Here is a 22,113-nt window from a genome sequence, read left to right on the forward strand (position 1 = left end):
GGAGAAGAAAGGATGGGGAGATCGGAAGGAAACGAGGGAGGCGAGGATGCTTAAAAACTTACCCTAAACCACGGGGAAAACATCGACCGAGCAGGCAGATGGCGATCGCTCCTTCTCACCGGCATCTCCAAGCAAGAGTGTTCCTTGAAGGAAACCGCTACGAGATAAAACTTCAGCCGTCTCACTTACTTCCCCCGGTTTTCACACTCAGAAAGCGGCGGGCGCCTTGCTATTCCTGGGCAACTCTTGGGCTTCCTTATATCCTGAAAAAAGTTTCGCACTCTTTGGGAAACCAAAAACTTCCCCTTCTGGTCTCCGGAGTCCTTATCCCATCCTCCCAACAAACCTTAAGAAGCCGCCCGGCCGGAATATCCAGCCTTCGCTGAGCGCAACTACCACACCAAAGCAACACTCTTTAATAACGCCGCTACCATTCCGAGCCGAGAGGGGAGGGTTACCCCAAAAAACCTCGCGCGCACCTGTGGCGCCGACTTCACGCCCGTGTTCGCTATCCAGACTAGGCGAGTGAAACAGGACCCCGCGACACCGAGAACAGCAGCCAAGAATAAAACGGGGGGAAGGAAACGGCGCTGGGTGGTAATACAGACCTGCTCCCTCCCCCCTCCTGGGCCAATTGGTTCGCTCCCGATGGAACCCTGCGCTGCTCCCATTGCAACATTTCGTCTTCCCTCTTGGAAGTTGAGGGGCGGGCGCCGGCAAGGGCATTAATTGTTCGCTTAACGCCTCCCATGATGCGAGGGAGGAATCGCGGCAGCCACTCAGTGCCTCAGCAAGACCAACGCTTCCGTTTCCATTTGGGGGGGGGGGAGAGTTACAAAAAGAGTAGAAAAAGAAGCGCGCGAGTACGCGCATACACACACGGACGCATACACGGGGGCGTGGAGAAGGGGCGTGTTATGAAGAAATTAAGCTGCTGCGTAAAACCAGAGCTCGGATAGGAGAAGCGTGGAAGAGCCCGTTTTAGAGAAGTAGGACGAAGAGGGTCAGAACAACAAATTCTTATGCGCTTGAGTAGGCCTTTAATGCCGTGCAAGGATGCTGGACATGGGGAAAAGATATAGGGCTATGTTCCTTCATCTCCAGCCTTGGGCCTGCAAAGGGGCCTGTTTTAAGCCGTTTTAAGTCCAATTCTAATCATTGGAGGACCAGGGCTTTCCTATGGAGTTGCCTGAAAGTTTCAGCTTTGGTAATGTCTCAAATCTGGGACCTGCCAAGAAAACTGCAAGAAGTTGCCCGGTCCCTAGGATCAAAAATTCCCTCGAAGGCACACAGAGACAAATCTAGGACTTCTATTGAGTAATTATTTCACAAATTGTAAATAAACTGGGCCTGGGAAACAGAAAGTGACACACAGGTCCTGGGTTGGAAGAGGTTTTAGTAAGTGAAAAATAGACATGACAAGGAAAAAATGAAAAGTTCTGAAAGAGAATTCTTGGTGAGGTTGGGAATAACATTCCCTCCCCCCCAATGACTTAAGCTTTACATCAGACAGGAATGTCAACAGTCCAAACTCGTGGTATAAAGATCACCAGCGTGTAAAGAACAAGAATTGAACCTGTCCACATTTCAAATCCTAAAACCAGGAGGAGAAAATGGCAGCAACGACATATACTTCCAATAATAAAAGCAGCGCAAGATGATTTTTTTATTTCTCTGCATCATCTCCCCCAACCCCCCTGAACAGCAAAAAAAAACTATGAATAATATAGAAAATACAAACTAAATAATAGTAGTGCCCTAAATGCAGGAAACAGTAATTGAAGCTCATGTAGGGATTACAGCTTTCTTTGAGGAGTGGTGGGTGCTCCTAGACTGGTATGGCATTACAGCAACAATGTATAGAAGTGCAAAATAATCCCCAAGGGAAAGTATGCCTAGTGTAATGGTATCTCAGCTGTTTCCAGTAATAATCAGTTTGCAAAGTCAGTACCTTGTTTACTTTCGGAGATAGAAACCAGACAAAGCTGTGATCTTATTCAATTGCTCAGTCGGTAAGGAAAAAAAGGTTCTCTTCTGGCAGAAGTAACAATGTTTGAGAAGCATTGCATGTTTTTTAAACAATAAAATACTGTATGAAGTAAATAAATGTTATTTTAACATTTTTCTTAAGTTCCTGGTTTGCATCATAGTCACAATTACATTCCTAAGTTATTCTAATCAATAAAAAAGTAATAGGTAGACAGGATGAAAGTGATACATTTGAAAGTGATACATTTTGCTCAGCTTATCCATATAACAATAATAATGATAATATACGATCAGTTTTGTTTCAGTTACAGAGACAAAATGTTTGCTTCAACTATTACATAGAAAAGTATACCTTTTCCACACTGGCACTATCTTGATGCAGTGAGACTATAGCTCTCAAAGCTGCCAGCCAGTAAGACTGAAGGCTGTGGGAATTCCAGATTGGGAAAGGCTGTTCAGTTTTAAAACAAAATGTTGCAACTAAAGAGAAGGCCTTTGAGATCACTTGAGTCACAACCACATGTTCTTGAATTCAAAATTTAGTCTACTCAAAGGAAGTTAAATGTAATTATCTGCTTTTTTTTCTTCTTCCCCTCTTCTCAATGGACAGTTTTTTCCTACTACTGTATAGTTCTCTCTGAGCCAGAGGTGGGTTCCTACTGGTTCAGCCGAATCAGTAGTAGTATGCCTGCGTGGGTCGCAGAACAGCAGCAACCCAGGCTGGCCACGCCCCCTGAACTGGTTCTGCGGTCACCGCCGTAACCATCCTTTTTTGGAGTTCTGCACATGCACAAAACAATTTCCATCGAATTGTGCATGCATGCGCAGCGCACATCCAGCACAAGCGTGCAAAGCGTGCACATGAGCGAACTGGCAGTAACGCCAGCTAGAACCCACTCCTGCTCTGAGCTCATACACATAACCAGAAAATTATGCTTCATATGTTTTATTATCTATGTTATCTATATTATCTTTATTATCTATAATCTATGGTTTATATATGATAAAATGTATGGCTTAGCATGGCATGTGAACCTTGGTTTAAACCAGGAACAGCAAAGAAGCAGCGCTGACAAGGGATAAGGAAAGTTAGGAATTGCTGTTGTAAAATTATTTTATGAGTTCTCTTTCCAAAAAACACAATAAATTGTATTTGTACTAACTCAACAGAGATGAATTTATGGCCTTGTGACTGAGAATTAAGTTGTTTACATATTTTTGTCTCTCTTGAGAGACAGCTTAGACCCCTTTTTAAAAGTTTTCATTTTGTTTTTATAGTTGCAATTGTAATGCTTAATAAAATGTAAACATATAATTTAATAAAACATTTAAAAAAGTGATGTGACCTGCATTTTTGAAGATGCCAATGAATTTTTAAAAAAACCAAAATGCAAAAACAAAATCTACATTTTGTTTTGAAGAAAAATTGATTGTTGCCGATTATTCAAATAATTGAAATTTTTAAAAGAATAATTCCTTTGTTTCTGAAGATTTGCATATAAGAGAGTTCATTTTTAAACATTTCAAAAAAAAAACCCCTACAATAAAGAGATGAAACTACTCATTCCATATTGCAAATATCCATTTTTAGTGCAGAGCATTTTTATTGGTCAATCAATTTCATTTGAGAGAAATATCCCCCCCCCCCATGTTCTCAATTTTGTGTTACACTGTATTTAAAACATTTTGTACCCAGAGCAGCTTACAAGCAAACTATTGTTACAACCTACTTAGGAAGACAGCAGCATCAATGAATTACAAACTGCCAGTGGGATGTGAACTTCGCAATTCATTCTAAAAACCAATCCGTGAATTCTGCATTTTACTGGATGATCAAGCAATGTAACAGCAATATTATACCCTGTTTCCCTGAAAATAAGACTTCTCTGGATAATAAGCCCTATTGGGGTTTTGAGCACATGTGCTAAAATAAGCTCTCCCCTGAAAATAAGCTCTTCCTGAAAATATTGTAACACAGCAGCAGCCATGAGGTGACCATGCTTGCAGCCTCCCGCACTTCAAAAATAATAATATCTCCCCAAAAATAAGGCCAAGTGCTTATTTCGGGGGTCAAAAGAAAATAAGACCCTGTCTTATTTTTAGAGAAACACGGTATGATCCAGAACAATGTTTATTTAATGTCTTAGGATTGCCTCTCTTTACATTTCTCTTCGGTTTAGGTTTTATATTCCACTGATATGGATTCTTTTTTCAATGAACAGAATTTTACAATTATGCACAAATAATGTAATATAAATAAGTGACTACCCCAAGAATTCGCTTTTAAAATCCACTGTATGGTGTAAGGTTTGATAATTTTTTTCTTTGTTTCCCAATACCTGTCCAGGAAAAGTGCCTCAACATGTCCAGCACATCTCATTGTGAGATTGCATTATAAATGTTATCTCTTCTGCTTTCTTATGTACAAGGTTAGAAGTTTCTGAACTTGTTTTGGGGGAAAACATACTTAGCTGGGATGGAATCCCCTGGATATTAATAAACCTGTAGTAAAAACTTGTATTTACTCATTTTTCAGGGTATCAGCCCATGATTGGATTCCAGCTACTAACCCAATCATCTTCATATTAAATAGAATATGACACCGAGATCTGTAAATCTCTTGGCTTAGCATTAGCCATATGTAGAATCAATGGAGATGCACTCCACCATTAAACCTAAGAGAAAAGCCACACTTGTTTCAACTGCTGGCTCTCAATTTGCAGTTTATGCAAATGCATCAGCTTGATAAATTTCCAAAAATATTAGGCCTATTCTAAAATATGCTTTCAAAGGAAAAGAAATAGCACATGGCATAGATCAGAATGTTTACTTTCAAGACAGTTTAATCAAGAGAAAGAAATCTTCTTTTCAGTGCCTGGCAAATTCATCTATAACAAAGAATTCAGTAAAGCCAACTTATCTGTCACTACCAATATGTCTTTCCCGCGGAAATACTTAATGCAGCCATGCGTATTGGATAACCAGTGTTAAAGCCTCAATTCTGCCTCCAAAGATTTGTTAAAGATAACAGAGGCAAATGAAAGTAATTGCAAACATGATTGTAGTGAAAAATGCAACATGGGAAAAGTAACTCCTAGCAGAATCTTCACGTGAAGCATCATGAGTGCCCCAGAATTTGCCACCAGGCCATGTTGGCTTAGCTGCTATGATTTATAAATCAGCAACATACCCATAGGTTTCTCACTGTTACCATGCATTTTTTTCACAGAGGCCATATGACTACTGAACACTAAAGAATTCCATGGGATTCTATACAGATATACAGGTAGTCCTCAATTTATAACCATTCATTTACTCAGTGGAGGGATTCAGTATTTTTTACTACCGGTTCTGTGGGCGTGACTTGGTGGGCATGGCAGGGGAAGGATACTGTAAAATCTCCATTCCCTCCCGATCAGCTGGGACTTGGGAGGCAGAGAATAGATGGGGATGGGACCAGTCAGAGGTGGTATTTACTGGTTCTCCGAACGACTCAAACCTACCGTTCTCCAGAACTTGTCAGAACCTGCTGAATACCACCTCTGCATTTAGTGACCATTTGAAGTTACAACAGCATTGAAAAAGTGTTTTTTGACCATTTTTCACACATATGAACCTTAGGGCGTCCCCATGGTCAGGTAATTAAATTTTGGATGCTTGGTAACTGGCATGTATTTATGACAGTTGCAATGTCCATTTAATCATCTTTTGCAACCTTCTGACAAGCAAAGTCACTGGAGGAAGCCAGAATCACTTAACAACTGTAGTGATTCACTTAACAACTGTAGAAAGAAAGATTGTAAAACAGGTCAAACTCATTTAACAAGTATCTTGCTTAGCAAGGAAATTTGGGGCTTAAATGTTAAATGTAGTCAAGAACTACCTGCACAGAATAGCATTTTTGGATTTTTATACTATCACCTTAGATTATATTCACTGCAGTTTCCGTATTTTTTGGAGTAGAAGATGCACTGCAGTATAAGACACACCAAGGTTTTGAAGAGGCAATTTTTTAAAAAAGTTTTTGCACTCTGCAAACCTCCCAGAAATGGCATGTCCCCCCCCCAAAAAAAAGGGCATGCATAGCCTTTAGAAGGCTTATAGAGTGCTCCTGGGGGCAGGGGGGAGACAAAATTGAGCAAAAAACAGCCCATTTTTTTGCTCATTTCTCCCCTCCCCACCAGCTCTCTGAAAACCTCCTAAAAGCTATGCATAGTCATTTTGGTGAAGGGGGCAAGGTTTTGGGAGGCAAAAAAATGCTGTATTCAGTGTATAAGTCGCACCCAGATTTTCAGCCTCTTTTTTGAGGGGAAAAAGGTGCGTCTTGTACTCTGAAAAATACGGTATCTATTGCCCTCTCCCTTTCCCTGCAAAAATGAAAATTTATACTGCAAATCATCAAGAATATAACTAAGGCCATCATATATCATTTTACTTTTTAATATATAAAATTAAATACATAGAAAATCTACCTGATCTTTAGAAGTACCTTAGATAAGAATTTCGGAGATAGCTTTACTTTGATTTTGTTTAAATAGAGGGGAAAAATTTATTAAACCCTTTAAAGGATTTGCTTCATTATGTACATATGCCCACAGTGCTATTTTATGATATAGTTTGTCAACTTTTGGGCACCACGGACTGATTCCATGGAGAAAAGTTTTTCTGCAGACTGGAGTGGGCATGGTTTCACATGCTGCCTTGGTCCTGCAGATGGAGCTTCACTGGTTAGCATGGACCTGTTTCTGGCATGTCATGGACCAGTGCTGGTCCATGGACTGAGGTTTTGGAGTTGGGGATCCCTGCTCTAGAGCACTTTTTACAATCAAAAGGATCCTGGAATAATAATTGTAGAACTACAACTCTCTTTATTGTTTCAGACTGTTGATTGAAACTATTGAATGTATTAACCTCTGAATGTAATAACACATACCTGGGGAAGGTCTGGCTTCAGTCTTCTTAATGCACTTCCTGTAAAGTGCCTCGGGTTCAAATTACAGCTATACTCCCATTCACAAGGAGATGGGTATATTGATGTCTGGTCCCTAAATTAATAATAATAGAAGAACAATGTAAATTGTCAATGCAATTAATCAAGATGAAGCTTGAAATATTATCAACTAAAGATTTGTAATAACTTTTAAATTATGCTTTGCAGGACACAATTCTTCCTAGCAAATTAATACAGAAAACATTTCTCTTTTTTGACAGATCTCTTTGGTTGTTTAATACTATTCATGATAATGCCACACATTTATACTACAATTTTAAAAAAATCAATGTAACAATATAAATATGTCTGTTAGAACCAGATCTACTGATACACTCGCTTCATATGTATAAATTCCCATGGAAAAATAACTAGGCTCACATATTGTGCTAGGCTACAATTCAGGTTTTTTTAGAGCAGCATGATGTGAGAATCTATCCATTGTGGCTTAGCAAATACTATGAATCAAGCTTTTATTGTTTGTCCATCACACCCTGGCTTTAAAACACTCCAAAAAGAACACTGAATTATTCAAAAAACCAAGACTGAAAAATTGTAGCTCAGTGTAATGTATGAATTCAGCCAATGTCTGAATTCAATCTTTGAAATATCCTGGAGTAGGAGTAGCTAATACTACAGTAGATCCATTTTGTCAAGAAGCATGGCATGATAAAATTATAGGAAGTCAGAATGTTTCTAATCATTGCTACCTGTACTGTATACTGAAAGAACAAGGCCTGAATTGACATGTACATTCAAATCTGTTAGCTTTAGAGTTAAAATAAATTCAGAAATATGGGAAGGAAGGAAAGGAAGGAAGGAAGGAAGGAAGGAAGGAAGGAAGGAAGGAAGGAAGGAAGGAAGGAAGAAAGAAAGGAAGAAAGGAAGAAAGGAAGAAAGGAAGGAAATGCAATACTAGGAAGAGAATACAAACTAGATCAAATCTAGTTATTGATCCAAACAATTTTATATTTTATGTTTTAAGAAGTATTTATGCTTATAATAAATACTATAATAATGGCACTGAAAAATGACTTATGACCATTTTTCCTACTCTACTATTGAAGCATTCCCATGATCACATAATCAAAATTTGGATGCTTGACAACTAGTATATATTTATGTTGGTTGCAGTGTCCCAGGGCTATGTGATCACCTTTGGCAAGCAAAGTTAATGAGGAAGCCAGATTCACTTAACAACAATACTAATTTAACAACTGCAGTGACTCACTTAAGAACTGTGGCAAGAAAGCTAATAAAATGAGTCAAAACTCATTTAACAACCATCTTAGCAACAGAAATTTTAGGCTCAATTATGGTTGTAAGCTGAGAAATCTGAATATACACATTGAACTCCTGGTCATTCTGCTGTTCAGGTGCTATGGTAGTTGTTGATGGATAGCTTCAGGATTTCCATGCTTTCTGTTTTATAATTCTCAGCCTTGAAACTAGCTTATCCCTTTCCCCTTTGAATTGTTCGCCGCCCTGAGTCCCTCCTGGAGAAGGGCGGCATACAAATAAACCCAATAAATAAATAAATAAATCTTCAATAGAAGATTTTTGTCTGTATTGTCACATATACAGCCACCCTGTGATGGAAAATGGAACACAGGAATATAACACCAGGACACCTCTAGATAGTATCTTCAGAAGTAAAAATAAATAAACATTATATAATTCTTTTAATGACAAAAATATCACAAGCCTACCACATTTCACAAGAATTTTCATATGGGATCTTGCAAGATTACAGAGAAAAGTGAAAATCCTGCACAACTGCCATTACTACATGAAATTGTGCAAGTGAGATTGCTGAAATCTTGTGACATTTTGGATATATATTTTTTAACAAATCAATGTCATTACATAGTTGTGCATAGTACTTGGAAGAAGTTGCTCACTCTTGGAGAAGAGGAACAGGCACCTCCCTAAATCTAGTTGTTAATTCAAATGAAAAGTACTTTACAAGGGGTTAAAGAAAGGAAGCTGTGAGCTCCCACTTCATATGCTCTGGAACAAATTTCACCTGGAAAACAAGTTCTAGAAATGAACTTGGTTCATACTGAGCTCAGCCATATAATCCCAGATATTTGTTCAACCAGGCATTTTACAAGCACTCTAAGCATAATTTCTTTATTTAAGCCGGTCATATATAATGATTTCAGTCAATTCCAGGCCCACTAACCACTTCTCCTCAGCTTCCTACCTACAGGCATTTCCTGTAGAGCTATGTCAATTAAGTCTAACTTTTAATTAATTCCAAGCCTAGTATGTAGGCTTCTCTCTTTCTCTTTGGCTGTTTTTTTCTCCATCCATCGACTCATTTCATAGAGTGCCATTAAAAGGATAATTCACCTTCTAGCACCCTTGCTTATTCATAGCTTTGTGATGAACAACCAGCTGGATGACTCTGATCCTTTCCCACCACACCCTAAACAGAACTGGACTGTGCTTGTTAACCAGGAAATTTCCAACTTTATGTAATTATGAAAGACCTATATATACACATACACCCCTATAGTAAATTACTTCTTGCAATCTTTATTTCACAAATCAGAAGCATGGTGATATTGTCACCATTTGTATCTCTATTTTATTTAGTAGGCTGCATTTAGTTTCCACCCCAAGCTAACAACACCAGAGGAATTACATCCTATACACCTTTTATACAGTACATCCATACACCAAATTATCCAAGTCTGCAATCTCTCAATGTCCATGACCTTGATTTCAAGACATGCAATTTTTGGCTTTGTTGCTTGGACATATCAAGACCTGGGGAGGGCTTCAAAAGTTCCAGCAACGGGTTCATTGCTGCATTGCTGGGTGACCATGGTCATGGTGGGTATGGCCTAGTCGGCCTCCTGCCCCACAGCGGGGGTCAGTTTCATTTTCGAGCATCCGGGAGGGCAAAAACTGCTTCCCCCAGGCTCCGGAGGCCGGAAACAGGCCCATTTTTTGCTCGCCCCGAGGGCCCTGCACTTGTGCATGATGAACAAGCCATGTGGAGACTTCTGGGAGGGGAAGGGAGGAGTGGGTGAGAGGGAGGGGTGGCATTTGGGGGTTCGCCAGACCGGGCAGAAACTTAGCTAGAGGATCACCCAAACCCGTGCAAATCCCCAGCAGCTCACCCCTGTCAATACCACAAAAAAGTTCAGCTAAGTTTAACAAACGTACCATCCATTAATTTTCAGCCCTCCCCCCGGGTATCAAAAAGACTTTAAAAATAACAACAGGTTTTCTACAGAGATATTTGTGCTGTTCTGATCACACTACCTATATGCTGCTCCAAGGTTAATTAACTATTAAAAAAATAAAATACAGTTATGGCCTGCTTCATATCTAAGTCTGCTCTACATCTTTCAGAAGGACTATCAATTTATCTGCAAGTTTACCCACCTGCAAATTTGGTGAAGGGCACTGACATACAAATCTACAGCTAACCTATACAAACACACAAAGCTTTAGATTTCTTATCCTGCTTGTGTACTTTATTCTGAAATCCATATTTTAAGAATAGTTTGAGAAGGACAAACAATGCAGCTAAGGAATAGGGATTTCCCCCAACAGAGTCTACAGGGTAACCTGAAGGTCAGTTAAGAAAGATATTTTATCTCTGAATCTCAAATTGGGGAAAGAGAACCTACTGAATTTCTGATTAAGCCCCAATAATTTGCCATATATCACTTAAAGCAGGGGTGTCCATCCTTAGCAACTTTAAGACCAGTGGACTTCATCTCCCAGATTAGATGCTCCCAAAGCATGGCTGGCTGGGGAATTCTGGGGGTAGAAGTCATTAAGTTGCCAAGGTTGGATACCCTGAACTAAAAAGCAGAGAAGAATTGACAAGGACACTGTTCTATGGGACCAGTAGGCTGCTCTGAGCTCCAGGATGGGAAAAGGGAGGGATATAAAGATATTAGTCAAAGAGAAACAGGCCACAGAAATTTTCCATGCTCTGCGTCTCAAAACTGTATAAAGCTATTATAGGCACATTTTTAAAACAGTCTGCAGAATACAGACTGCAAAGTATGTTTTAAATAAAAAGTGATAAGCAAGCCAAAACAAACCAAAACCTACAGTATATATGAGCTGAAGTTGAAAATATTCAGCTTTTCTTTATCGTCAACAACAATCTTTCTGAAGTTGCTAAATTACAATCACTTCTTGGTAGACAATATTTTTTCCCCAATCTGTTGCCCTTCTGAATCCAAGGACCTTCCATTTTAAGGAAAGATTTAATCAGACAGGGATATTTCAAAAGAAATAGGGCCTCCATTTTGTTCTAAAATTCTGTACGGCTCTATGAGTGTACATTTTATTGCACAGGATGGAGATCCTTTTATAACCAGCAGTGAACAAGAAAATTGCACTGCCTTTGATACTGATTTATCAATTTACTCTATTTTAGAACAGACACAGAGAATTGTACCCTGAAGCTTAGTTCTGGGTGTGCAAAAGTCTGACCTTAACATGTTACAACCATCCTCACAATACAGATGACCTCATTTCAAAGAGAAAATCATAAATAACAAATCATTTTGAGATGTAAATAACACAGTGTAGTAGCCTTTGCTTAGTGATCACTGTGACCAGCAACTCCGTTGCTAAGCACCATGGTTGCTAAGTGGAAAATCACATGACTGCGATGGACTCACAATATCACTTCCCATTTGGTTAATAAAATGAGTCATTTCCTGATGACGACTTGCGATTTTGATTCCATGTTTTTCATTAATCCTGTTTATTGGAAGCTGGTTGTGAAGCACAAGAGTGGTGACCATGTGATCACATGATGCTGCAATAGTCATAAATGTAAGGATTGGGTTTTTTTTTAACAGTGTTGTAATTTTAAATAACCACTAAACAAGGTAGCCAATTAAGCAAGGACTAGCTGTAATTCATCACATTTTTCCCATTTATCTTAGGTTTTAGCCCATTTGTGTTTTCCAAAGCTATTTTTTCTGATTCTTGAATGAAGGCAACTTGAATTTGAGTTGGATCCTTGCAGCTATTGGAATTCCAGATAATGCTGACGCTGAATTAAAATTAACACTCATTCACAATACCACTCTTGATAAGACTGCTTGATAGAAAAAACATTCAAATGTTTACTCCTACATAAGTAGACTCACATCCCAGACACAATTAAGGTAGAATGCGATTGTATTTCCGATATGATGCCCTTCAGAGATATTTTTTGACAATTTCCATAACCCTCAATCCGCATAATTAAAAGCCTATGTTTGGGTAAGTTTTAGTGTAATACCTGTGAAGGATGTCTTAGTGGGGGTAGCTGCTGTTCCACCCTACTTCAGAGTAAGAACGGTTGAATTCAAGGGGATTTCATTCTGACTATCACAAATATTTATTTCCTGTGCAACAACTTTTCTCCAAGCTATAGAGCTCTGCTGCAGCTTCTAACTTTTTTTAATTTATAGAGCAGTGAGTGCCGGAACGCGTGTGCATGTGTGTGTGTGTTGGAGTGCCAGAAACCCGAAGATCAGCTGGCCGGGGTGCACATATCTGCTTTTTGGGTGTTTTGGGGTCACTTTCAGGCCATTTTGGGGGGCGTTTTTCAGGCTCTTTTCCAATGCTCCGGTGCCTGCAAAGATCAGGTGGCCAGTGCATCAGAAACCAGAAAAGCAGCTGGTGATGGCGCACATGCCCACAGTGAGGGCTCTGAGTGCCACCTCTGGCACACGTACCGGAGGTTCGCCTCACAATTATAGACATACATACATACATACATACATACATACATACATACATACACACACACACACATATACATACATACATACATACATACAATAGGATTCATACTTTATACATCAAGATATTTATGACAGGACATGTCTTATTTCTACTAGCGTACAACAACAGCCAGCTTCTCAATGACAGACAGTTAATAACAGAGGGGCCAAAAGCAAATTACAAAAAGTCTAGGAATTTTCTGGCTTATTTCTAAGGCAAAATGTAGAATAAAGAATTGAATGAAAAATTATTAGAATTGCATTGTTCATTTTAGCACATATCATCATCCTGGGACTGAATGAGCAAGAGAAGCAATATGGCTGTGGCTGTTCTGGAGAAACCAAGATCCATTCAGCCATGGAACCCATCTAATCCTAATCTATCTCCCAGGAAAAGATGGTGGGTGAGAACCATGCCCACCTCTTTAGCAATTCGGAAGACCAAAATGAAATGTAATTAAAATAAAGTGTCCTCATAAAGTTCCTGTGCTTAAACTGAAAAAAAATATCATAACATTGTAGTACTGGAACATGTTTGTATATCTTTAAAAAAAGTTTCTCATATTCATGATTGCAAATAAGGATTTCAAAATAAAATAATAATAAAATCCTGAATCTATGAAGACATTTGAATATCAATAAAGAACACTCCATTTAATATGAAATTTGTTTCCCTCTATGTAAAAAAATCCCTTTGCCAAATCCCAGTTTTAATATTTAATTCCATAATTAAGGAATATAATTCAACATCATGTTTACAACTTTAACTGCTATATTTTCCTAAAGTTTTATTAATGTATATAATTACTTCTGCTTGTGATGTAGGTCTCCAAATGCAGATTTTTAATTGGAATTGAGATGCTTGGGCACAGAATTTTAATTCTCATTTAGCATATAATATAGCTTCACATCTCCCCTGGAGCCATTTTTATGCAAACAAGAATTACCTGCAAAGAAACCTGTACACTGAATAGTATTGTAGAAATCTTAAAAATGCAGCAAAGTTTCAACAACAATCTTTATCATTCACATCTCCTCCCAGTTGATGGTAGAATGATCATGTTTAATTACTCCTGCACTGTTTTTCACGTGGTATGTTTAAATCCTGGGTGTGTAGTTGAAACATATGCACAAAATGGGCGTTGGCATCTGAAGTCTCTTGAAGAAGGCAATAATTCTTATGGTAAACATTTAGCTACTCTGAAATTATTATTCCAATATCTCTAAGACAGGACAGGAATCAAGTGAAGTTGTTTCAGTCTAAAGTAATACTATTGCTTTGACTTAAATTTATAACTTTTAAAATTAAGCATTTAAAATTGATGCTACTACTGAAAACTGTATTATGCCTAAAATACTAAATACTAAAATATGTATGTATGTATCCTTCCTTTATTATTTTTACAAATAACTCAAGGCGGAAAACATATCCAATACACCTTCCTTCTCCTGTTTTCCCCACAATAACCCTGTAAGATGAGCTGGGAGAGACTGTCCCAAGGTCACCTAGAAGACGTTCATGGTTACAGTGGGAGTCTCCAGGTTTCCACTAGACCAAGCTTTGATAATGTACAGTTTTGTTTAAAACTTTGTGAACCCGTTTAATTTTTTAATATTTCTGCATAAAAGTAAAGGTTCCCCTCGCACATATGTGCTAGTTGTTCCCGACTCTAGGGGGCAGTGCTCATCTCTGTTTCAAAGCCAAAGAGCCAGCGCTGTCTGAAGACGTCCCCGTGGTCATGTGGCTGGCATGACTAAACGCTGAAGGCGCATGGAACACTGTTACCTTCCGACCAAATTTGGTCCCTATTTTTCTACTTGCATTTTTACATACTTTTGAACTGCTAGGTTGGTAGAAGCTGGGACAAGTAATGGGAGCTCACTCCATTATGCAGTGCTAGAGATTCGAACCGCCGAACTGCCAACCTTTCTGATCAACAAGCTCAGTGTCTTAGCCACTGATAAATTAAACAACTGTGTCAAAAACATTAGAACACTGAACAACGAGGGTTCCAAGAAGAGTCCAAAAAGAACTTTGCTGCCCATCTACAGTTTGCAAAAGTTCATGTGGATAGCCAAGAAGGCTTTCGGAAGGATGTGCTATGTATGGATGAGACAAAAATTGAACTTTTTGGCTTAGATGTAAAGTATTATATTTGGCAAAAAGCAAACACTGCCTTCCAGCATTAGAATCTTATCCCATCTATGGAACACAGTGGTGACAGTGTTATTGTTGTTAAATTCTTATCCCACCTTTTTAAATATAACTCAAGGTGGTGAACATACAGTACCTAATACTCCTATTTTCTCCCAGCAACAATCCTGTAAGGTGAGTTGGGCTAAGAAAAAATGATTGGCCAAAGTCACCCTGTCAGCTTCTATGATGAAGGAATGTTTAGAACTCACACTCTGCTGGTTTCTAAGCCAGCATCTTAACCACTACTCCAAACTGGCTCTTATGGTTTTGAACCTGCTTTACTCCCTCTGGAGCAGGACATCTTGCCATCATTGATGAAACTAGGAACCCTGAAATGTACCAGCAAATTCCATAGGAAAGTGTCATAGTATCTATTTATGATCTGAAGCTAATGAGAAAGTGGGTCATGCAACCAGACGACAGCCCAAAAGACATAAGTCGTAAGGCCAAAGAATGGGTAAAGACCAAGAAAATTAATGAATAAGAGCGGCCAAGATAATGTCCTGGCCTTAATTCTATAGAAATGACATAGAAGGGCATGAAGTGAAAGGATGCCCATCAACATCTCTAAGATGCAGCTGTTCTATAAAAAGGGCAAACCTAAAATTCATCCAACCCCATGTGGAGGATTTATCAACAGTTATTGGAAACATTCGTTTGCAGTTATGCTAAACAAGAGAGCACACCAGTTACTGAAAACAATGTAGCAATATTGAAAAATGGATTCCCAAAGTTTTAAGCACTGCTATATTTTCTATTGGCTAGAATAGATGGCCTAAGATTTGTTTTCCATAGACTTTTCCACATATCTTCTCAACAGCTATTTTAGAAATTAATCTATATTTTGCCCTCAACAACATCTGAAGAGATTAAATTGAACTAAACTACCAAAGTTCAGTTGTAATCACAGCTAACATACAAACAACAACAACAAAAATCAGGATAAACAGGCATTTAACATGAGTTAGACTGTATTTTTGTATGTGGCAAAATCATAGGCAGGATGGCCAAACTGTGCTGGATTCCAAGTCCCCTAAACCAAATAATAAAAGTTAAGGAGCTCTGGGAACTAAAACTACAACTAGTCTTCAAACCTATGACCACAATTGGGATTGGGACAGCTCTGCCATTAGTGGGATGATTGTGGAGAAGGTTAAGGTTTATGCTTGACCTGGTGACAGAGAGGGTGATTTCTCGCTATCCCCTCTGATTCTTTCCAGCTGGGCCTGGCAAGTTCTCTTCAGCATACCAGGGTGTGGCACCCTATCACCCTCCGCTGCACTCAGCAACTGGAACCTGATCCAGCAACAGGAGGAAGGAGAAAATGAAGGTTATCTGTAGAGAATGGGGGGGGGGGCAATGGCAGGGGAGTGTGTGCAGAAGTATGTGATGGAATGCAGGGCATCCCAAAGGACAGAGATAGGGGAAGATAGGCAGATGGGGGAGTTGAAATGCCCCTGCGTGGTAACTTCAGGAAGGCTGCAGTGTGGAATTTTAATCACCTGACTGCAGGGGAGGGCACTGCAATGGGCATAATTTCAGGGACCAGTCACAAGTCCATTTTTTTCAGCACCGTCCTAACTCCGAGCAGCAGCAAAGTGGATAGACTCAGTTACAGCGGCACTATTGGAAGAAGTGAAGGACCAAATTAAGACAGATTTTCTCGTAGAAATATATCTGTGCAGTCACTAAGGTTGACACTGATTTGATGGCACATAATAAATCAATCAGTGACTAATTATCCAGGAATTTAAATGCCACAGCATGAGGAGGGCTAAAAACTATCCTCCCTTTCTATAAACCATGGGGCTAGATTTTGGCTCATTTATCTTCCACAATATTATTGCAGTTAATAATACTTCATTAGTAGGATCAAAGGGCCACTCTTACATATTTATACACAGTGTGTAGCTTCCCATTTTAGAGGAATCACAATTACATCATAATGGAAGGCTGCCACCTAAAGGAACATAATTGAAATGCACCCATATACATCAAAGCCGAAAGGAGCTGTTTGCATACTATACACACATGTGTTTCTCTGGAATCAACAAGCTATTTGCATTTCAATGATGCTTTTTATAGTAGCAAAATGTAGTTTGTGAATTTCATTCCCTCATGGGGAATTTGATTCCCTGAAGGATTTTGCAAATGAACCAAATACCGTACATTTGATTAAAGCTACAATACAAGGCAGCACAAGCCACACATTTTCAGGTTCTGTTGGCAGTCAATAGTATGGTCAATACTAGCTTGACCAGCCTGATTGTCAGATTGTGGCAGTGGATTTTTAAAAAGACCAACCTCCTCTTTAAGCTACAAGAGCCTTATTTATGGTGGATGACATACTTTCCTCAACTGCCTGAAGCGTATCATCAATCCATTACCAGCCCAATGACCCCTTAACAGCCAAAGAGAGAACATGTACATTTGTTCTGGCTTCAGTGTGAGACTCTTTTTATACTGCATGCAACAACTTGGGAGACCGTGAAACAATGGAACTTTCTTGGCTTGCATTGCAGACAAAGAAATGCCCAAATGCCTGACCCCCTATACATACCCTGGTGCAATGTAGCAATTTTAGAGTGTCAGATTAAGACCAGCGCTCCAGATTCAAGGGCACAGTCAGCAAAGAAAACATATTGGATGACTCTGGACCAGTCACAGGGAGCATTACCTAATGGTATCATTCAATAACATCTTTTGTTTGTTTGCACAAAACCTTACACTTGCAGCACCAGGCAGTTGTGACCGGGCACAATTGAACACCCCAGTGACAGCATCTATTAATGCAGCAAGGGACTCCATTTGCTTCCCATGTGGCCACGAAGCCGTATTTGGTTATCCCTTGATCCTTACCTCAACCTATCTCATACTCTATGGGAATAAAACTGGAGGAGGAAGCATTATGTAGTCTACCCTGAGGGAGGGAGGGAGGGAGGGAGGGAGAGAGAGATATCTATACATAATGCCTGGTGCTTATTTGGCTATAATCCCAAAGCATCAAAGCATTTTATGCTAAGCTCTTATTACAGAAAATATATGCGATCTTAAAACATTAAAATTTTTCAAAAGGATCAGAAAATCTGTTTAAAATTTAGAAACAGAAAGCTGCTTTATTTATTTATTTGTTATGACCACAGTTGAGCCCAAAACATACGTTGCTAAGTGAAGCATTTGTTAAGTGAGTTTGCCCCATTTTATGACTTTTCTTGCCCCAGTTGTTCAGTGAATCTTTGCATTTGTTAAGTGAGTAACATGGTTGTTAAGTGAATCTGGATTGCCCATTAACTTTACTTGTCAGAAAATCACAAAAGCTGATCACATGATCCCAGGACACTGCAACTGTCATAAGTAAGAGTCAGTTGCTAAACATCTTTTTGATCATGTAACCATGGGAAAGCTGCAATGGTCATAAGTGAAAAACAATCATAAGTCACTTTTTTCAGTGCTGTTGTAACTTCATATGGTCACTAAATGAACTGTTGTAAATTGAGGACTACATGTATAGGCTGCCTATTGCACGTAAACTCTAGATGGATCCTTTGATACATGAAGTAGAAATATAAGTGGACAGAACCAGGTCAATGCAAGGGACTGCATCCTTCTTCTCCCAGGAAAAAAATTAAAAGTCTCACCGGATAAAAGTTCTTGCTGATCAAAAAAATCAAGCCCTTTAAAAAGAATCTCGGTGGGATGAAAGAGGCTTGAGAAACTTGTGTCCCAGAAATTTTAGGAAGAAAAAGGATAGTTAAGAAGCTCAAAAACAATTAGAAAAAACAAGAGTGAAAAAGAAAACAAGTAAGAAGGCACCTAGATACATTATCTGGATGCTCCAAGCCAATGACAACAACAACAACAACAAGAGAATGATGCCAGGAACTCCAAGGTGACATCGTAGTAATAGCACAGAAGGAGAAAACCCAGAAAGTTGCAGTGGTTTTAGTAAAGGCAAACATTATGATAGCAGTGTTGACTTGTGAAGAGCCTGGGGTGATGACACAAAGCTGTAAGGTGTCCAATGGAATATCAGCTAAACTGATGGGAAATAGGCTCAGGACACATTGGAAAGTAAACATTTGAAAATATTTCCTCAAAGAAGGAAAGCAAAGCATCAGAAAGCATCAACACCTAAGGTAGTAGAGCAGCCAAGGGCTGGCAAGTAAAATAAGCAACCAGGCCAAAAGGAAGAATCGGCAAGATGGCCAGGAGTAGCTTGAGTCTATGGCATGGCTTATAACAACAGAGCCCACAGTCACCACATGGGTCGAATGCAGAGCAAGTGAACACAATTAAAAAAAAAAACCTCAGCAGGAAAGGGCTCCTGACTGTTTAAAGCCTTAGAAGAGCCCAGGTAGGAGGTACAGAAGCCAGTAAAGGTAGCCTGGGCAGTGGATCACTGAACCAGGGGTGGGTTCCAGCTGCTGCTACTGCCGGTTCGCTCAGGGACGCGCTGCGGATGCGCAGTACTTTAAAAAATGCTTCTGCACAATAGAACCAGTTCAGGGGCATGGCAGGTCGAGTTACTACCTATTTGGCTGAACCGGTCCCAACCGGTAGGAACCCATTTCTGCACTAGACTCTAGCAGTAGCAATGTTTCATCTAAATAAACTGAAACGGAAAAGGTTTAGAAGACACAACATCTGAAACAGTCCCGCCAGAAATAGCCCATCCCAACAGAACTAGCTGATAACAGAGACCAACTACAGCAGAGTTGAATCAAGGGAGAGGTGGTTGATGATGACCAGGATTAATACCAATAACACTAAGATCCTGGAACAGATATAGAGATCCTATCTGAAAGAAAGTCACATCTAAGGGGAAAAAATAGTAGAAAGCTAAAGCATAAAGTTTGTGTATAATAACAAAAGGCAGAATAGAAAAAGCTACAGGACAATAAACATTAATATCAAGTGAAAGAATAGCAACAGAGAGTAGATAGAGTTGAATCAGGAAAATAGAACAGATTTAGAAGATATACATTGAGGTTTATTTTAATAAGGGATAGGAAATATATACATAATTCACTTTTTCCAATAAGAACATTTTTCCTAAAGGATTTGGTACATTCTGTTTTGCCTGGGTGCAGACTATTCCTATATATACAAGAGGAGAAATGCCATTATATCCCCATCTAGACTTGCCCCTGCACTGAATCTGCACTGGTTTCACTGTATTATTTTCATCCCAAATGCTTAACCAGAGGCTTCAATGCTGTAACCCATCATGCCTTGACTGATCTTAGCCAAATATACACTAGACAAGAGCATTACATTTTTGCCATTGAAGAAATATAACTAGTTACGCATAATGAAGGCTACAAATCCGCAGACAGATTCAGAGTAAATATTTACCTTTGCAATGACTCATTCACCCAACCTAGAACTCACCCGGGTTGCTGCCAGAGATTTACATGTCGAACCACTGGTAGCATTTCTCTCTTATTAAGAGGAGTGATTCCAACGGCGGCTTCAAGAATAGCAACGTACTTCTTACATTTCATCCTGAATCTTTTAATGCGGTGTTGAATTAAGCTACAAACTATATTTGGCTGCTGCGTCGGAAATCATCTTGTCTGGGCAAGCTGACTAAACTACAGCAAGCTTTTTCAAAATGGATTACATATGTTGCAAGCTGGACAAATAGCAACATTTGGGGAAAATGAGTAAAACTGTTCCTGACAGCTTCTCTGAAAACGTCACTGTTATGTAATTCTAGGGATCTATGAATAAAGCTCTAATGGAAATGAAGCGAGAAACATGGTCCTAAGCCTGGTCTGATAATGGACACTCTCCAATTTACTAATCCTCAAATAAACCTCCAAGGCTTATAATATTCCAAGCTCTAATGGTGAAGCAGGTGATTTCATCTTTCAAATGATGTTAAGAGCTACCGAAGATTCATTCACTATGCTTTCCATGACATTCCATACTTTATGAGCCAAGCTAAGAGGAAAGAAAAAATTAAAAATACCTTTTTAGTAGCAGATGCTTAAGAGATGTGCTCAGAACTAAGCAGGCTACACAGCCCCACTAGTCAGCAAGTGCTCTTTTACAGCAATGATGTGTTTGGCAAGAAAATGTTTATAAATCACTGAGAACATCTGGCACATCTGGCATGTGCACAGCCTCACTTGCCTTCCGACTGCTGATTTTAAGTCATGATAGGTAGAAGTAACCAGTATAGTTCCCAGAAATCTTTAGCTGTGTAACAAAAGGATCAGTCTAACTAATCCAGATGTGACAATATTCACCATGTATTTTAGAATAGAATAGAATAACAGAGTGGGAAGGGACCTTGGAGGTCTTCTAGTCCAACCCCCTTCTTAGACAGGAAACCCTAGATGTTATTCAACATCTTCTTAAAAATTTCCAGTGTTGGAGCATCACAACTTCTGAAGGGAAATTGTTCCACTGATTAATTATTCTAACCGTCAGGAAATTTCTCCTTAGTTCTAAGTTGCTTATCTTCTTGATTATTTTCCACCACTAAACCACCAAAGCTGCCACTTAAAAAGGCAAACTCATGCATATCCTGTTCTCACACACAATTTTGGGAGGCTCTGGAGGCCAAGTGAGTGCGGAGCCCTCTCATATGACTTCTGGAAACTGCAGAAAAGCATATTCCACTCTTGCAATGGCCACCACAACCTTCAAAAATAGCACAAGAACAAGGCATGGTTTTGAGGAAAATTGTTGGATACCTGTGAATAGTGGTGCAAAAAGTCATGATATTTTTGAGATGGGTGCACAGGTTCATCATCACTGATCTAATATATAATCATTTCAGGTGAACTGCTGTTTTGGCTTGAGGAGAATATGTGCCCTTACACAACATTCCACCTAATTTCACATGGACAGAAAACAATAGAATTGGAAAAAATATTATATAGTTATATAGACCGGCCAGCTGGTCTTTGCGCACGTGGGAGTGCAGGAACCTGGAAGAGCAGCTCCCTGTGTGCATGTGCCCATCTGGAAATGGAGCACCCAGCTTCAAGCATGCACATGTGTGCCGGCCAGTTGGTCTTCGCACATGCATGCGCACCAAAACCCAGAAGATTAGGTGACCAGCGTGCATGTGCATTTTGGAAACTGGAAGCTCAGCTTCCAGGCACACATATACATGCCAGGGAACTGCTCTTCTGGTTTCGGGTGCTCCCATGAACATGCGCTCCTGT

The 22,113-nt window shown here is 39.4% G+C and overlaps 1 protein-coding gene across 4 annotated transcripts in view; it reads right to left on the reverse strand.

Annotated features, from left to right (window-relative positions):
• The window catches only part of TJP2 (tight junction protein 2), an 86,238-nt gene that overhangs the window by 58,617 nt on the left and 5,508 nt on the right, over positions 1-22,113 (reverse strand). For 2 of the 4 annotated variants that reach the window (XM_087716006.1, XM_087716005.1), the window contains one exon: positions 6,923-7,034. The exons of 1 other annotated variant lie outside the window; for it this stretch is intronic. Coding sequence is in view for 1 of the 3 variants with exons in the window: in XM_087716004.1 (XP_087572130.1) it covers positions 63-125 (63 nt within the window). In the remaining 2 variants the exon portion in view is untranslated. Of the gene's footprint in view, positions 1-62; positions 349-6,922; positions 7,035-22,113 lie in introns of those variants that run through there. One more of the 4 variants, XM_087716004.1, reaches the window with a different exon arrangement.

This window comes from Thamnophis sirtalis, unplaced genomic scaffold, assembly GCF_051295495.1.
Source record: "Thamnophis sirtalis isolate CommonGarterSnake01/CBP01778 unplaced genomic scaffold, rThaSir2_p1.2 scaffold_5, whole genome shotgun sequence".
Classification (NCBI taxonomy): Eukaryota; Metazoa; Chordata; class Lepidosauria; order Squamata; family Natricidae; genus Thamnophis; species Thamnophis sirtalis.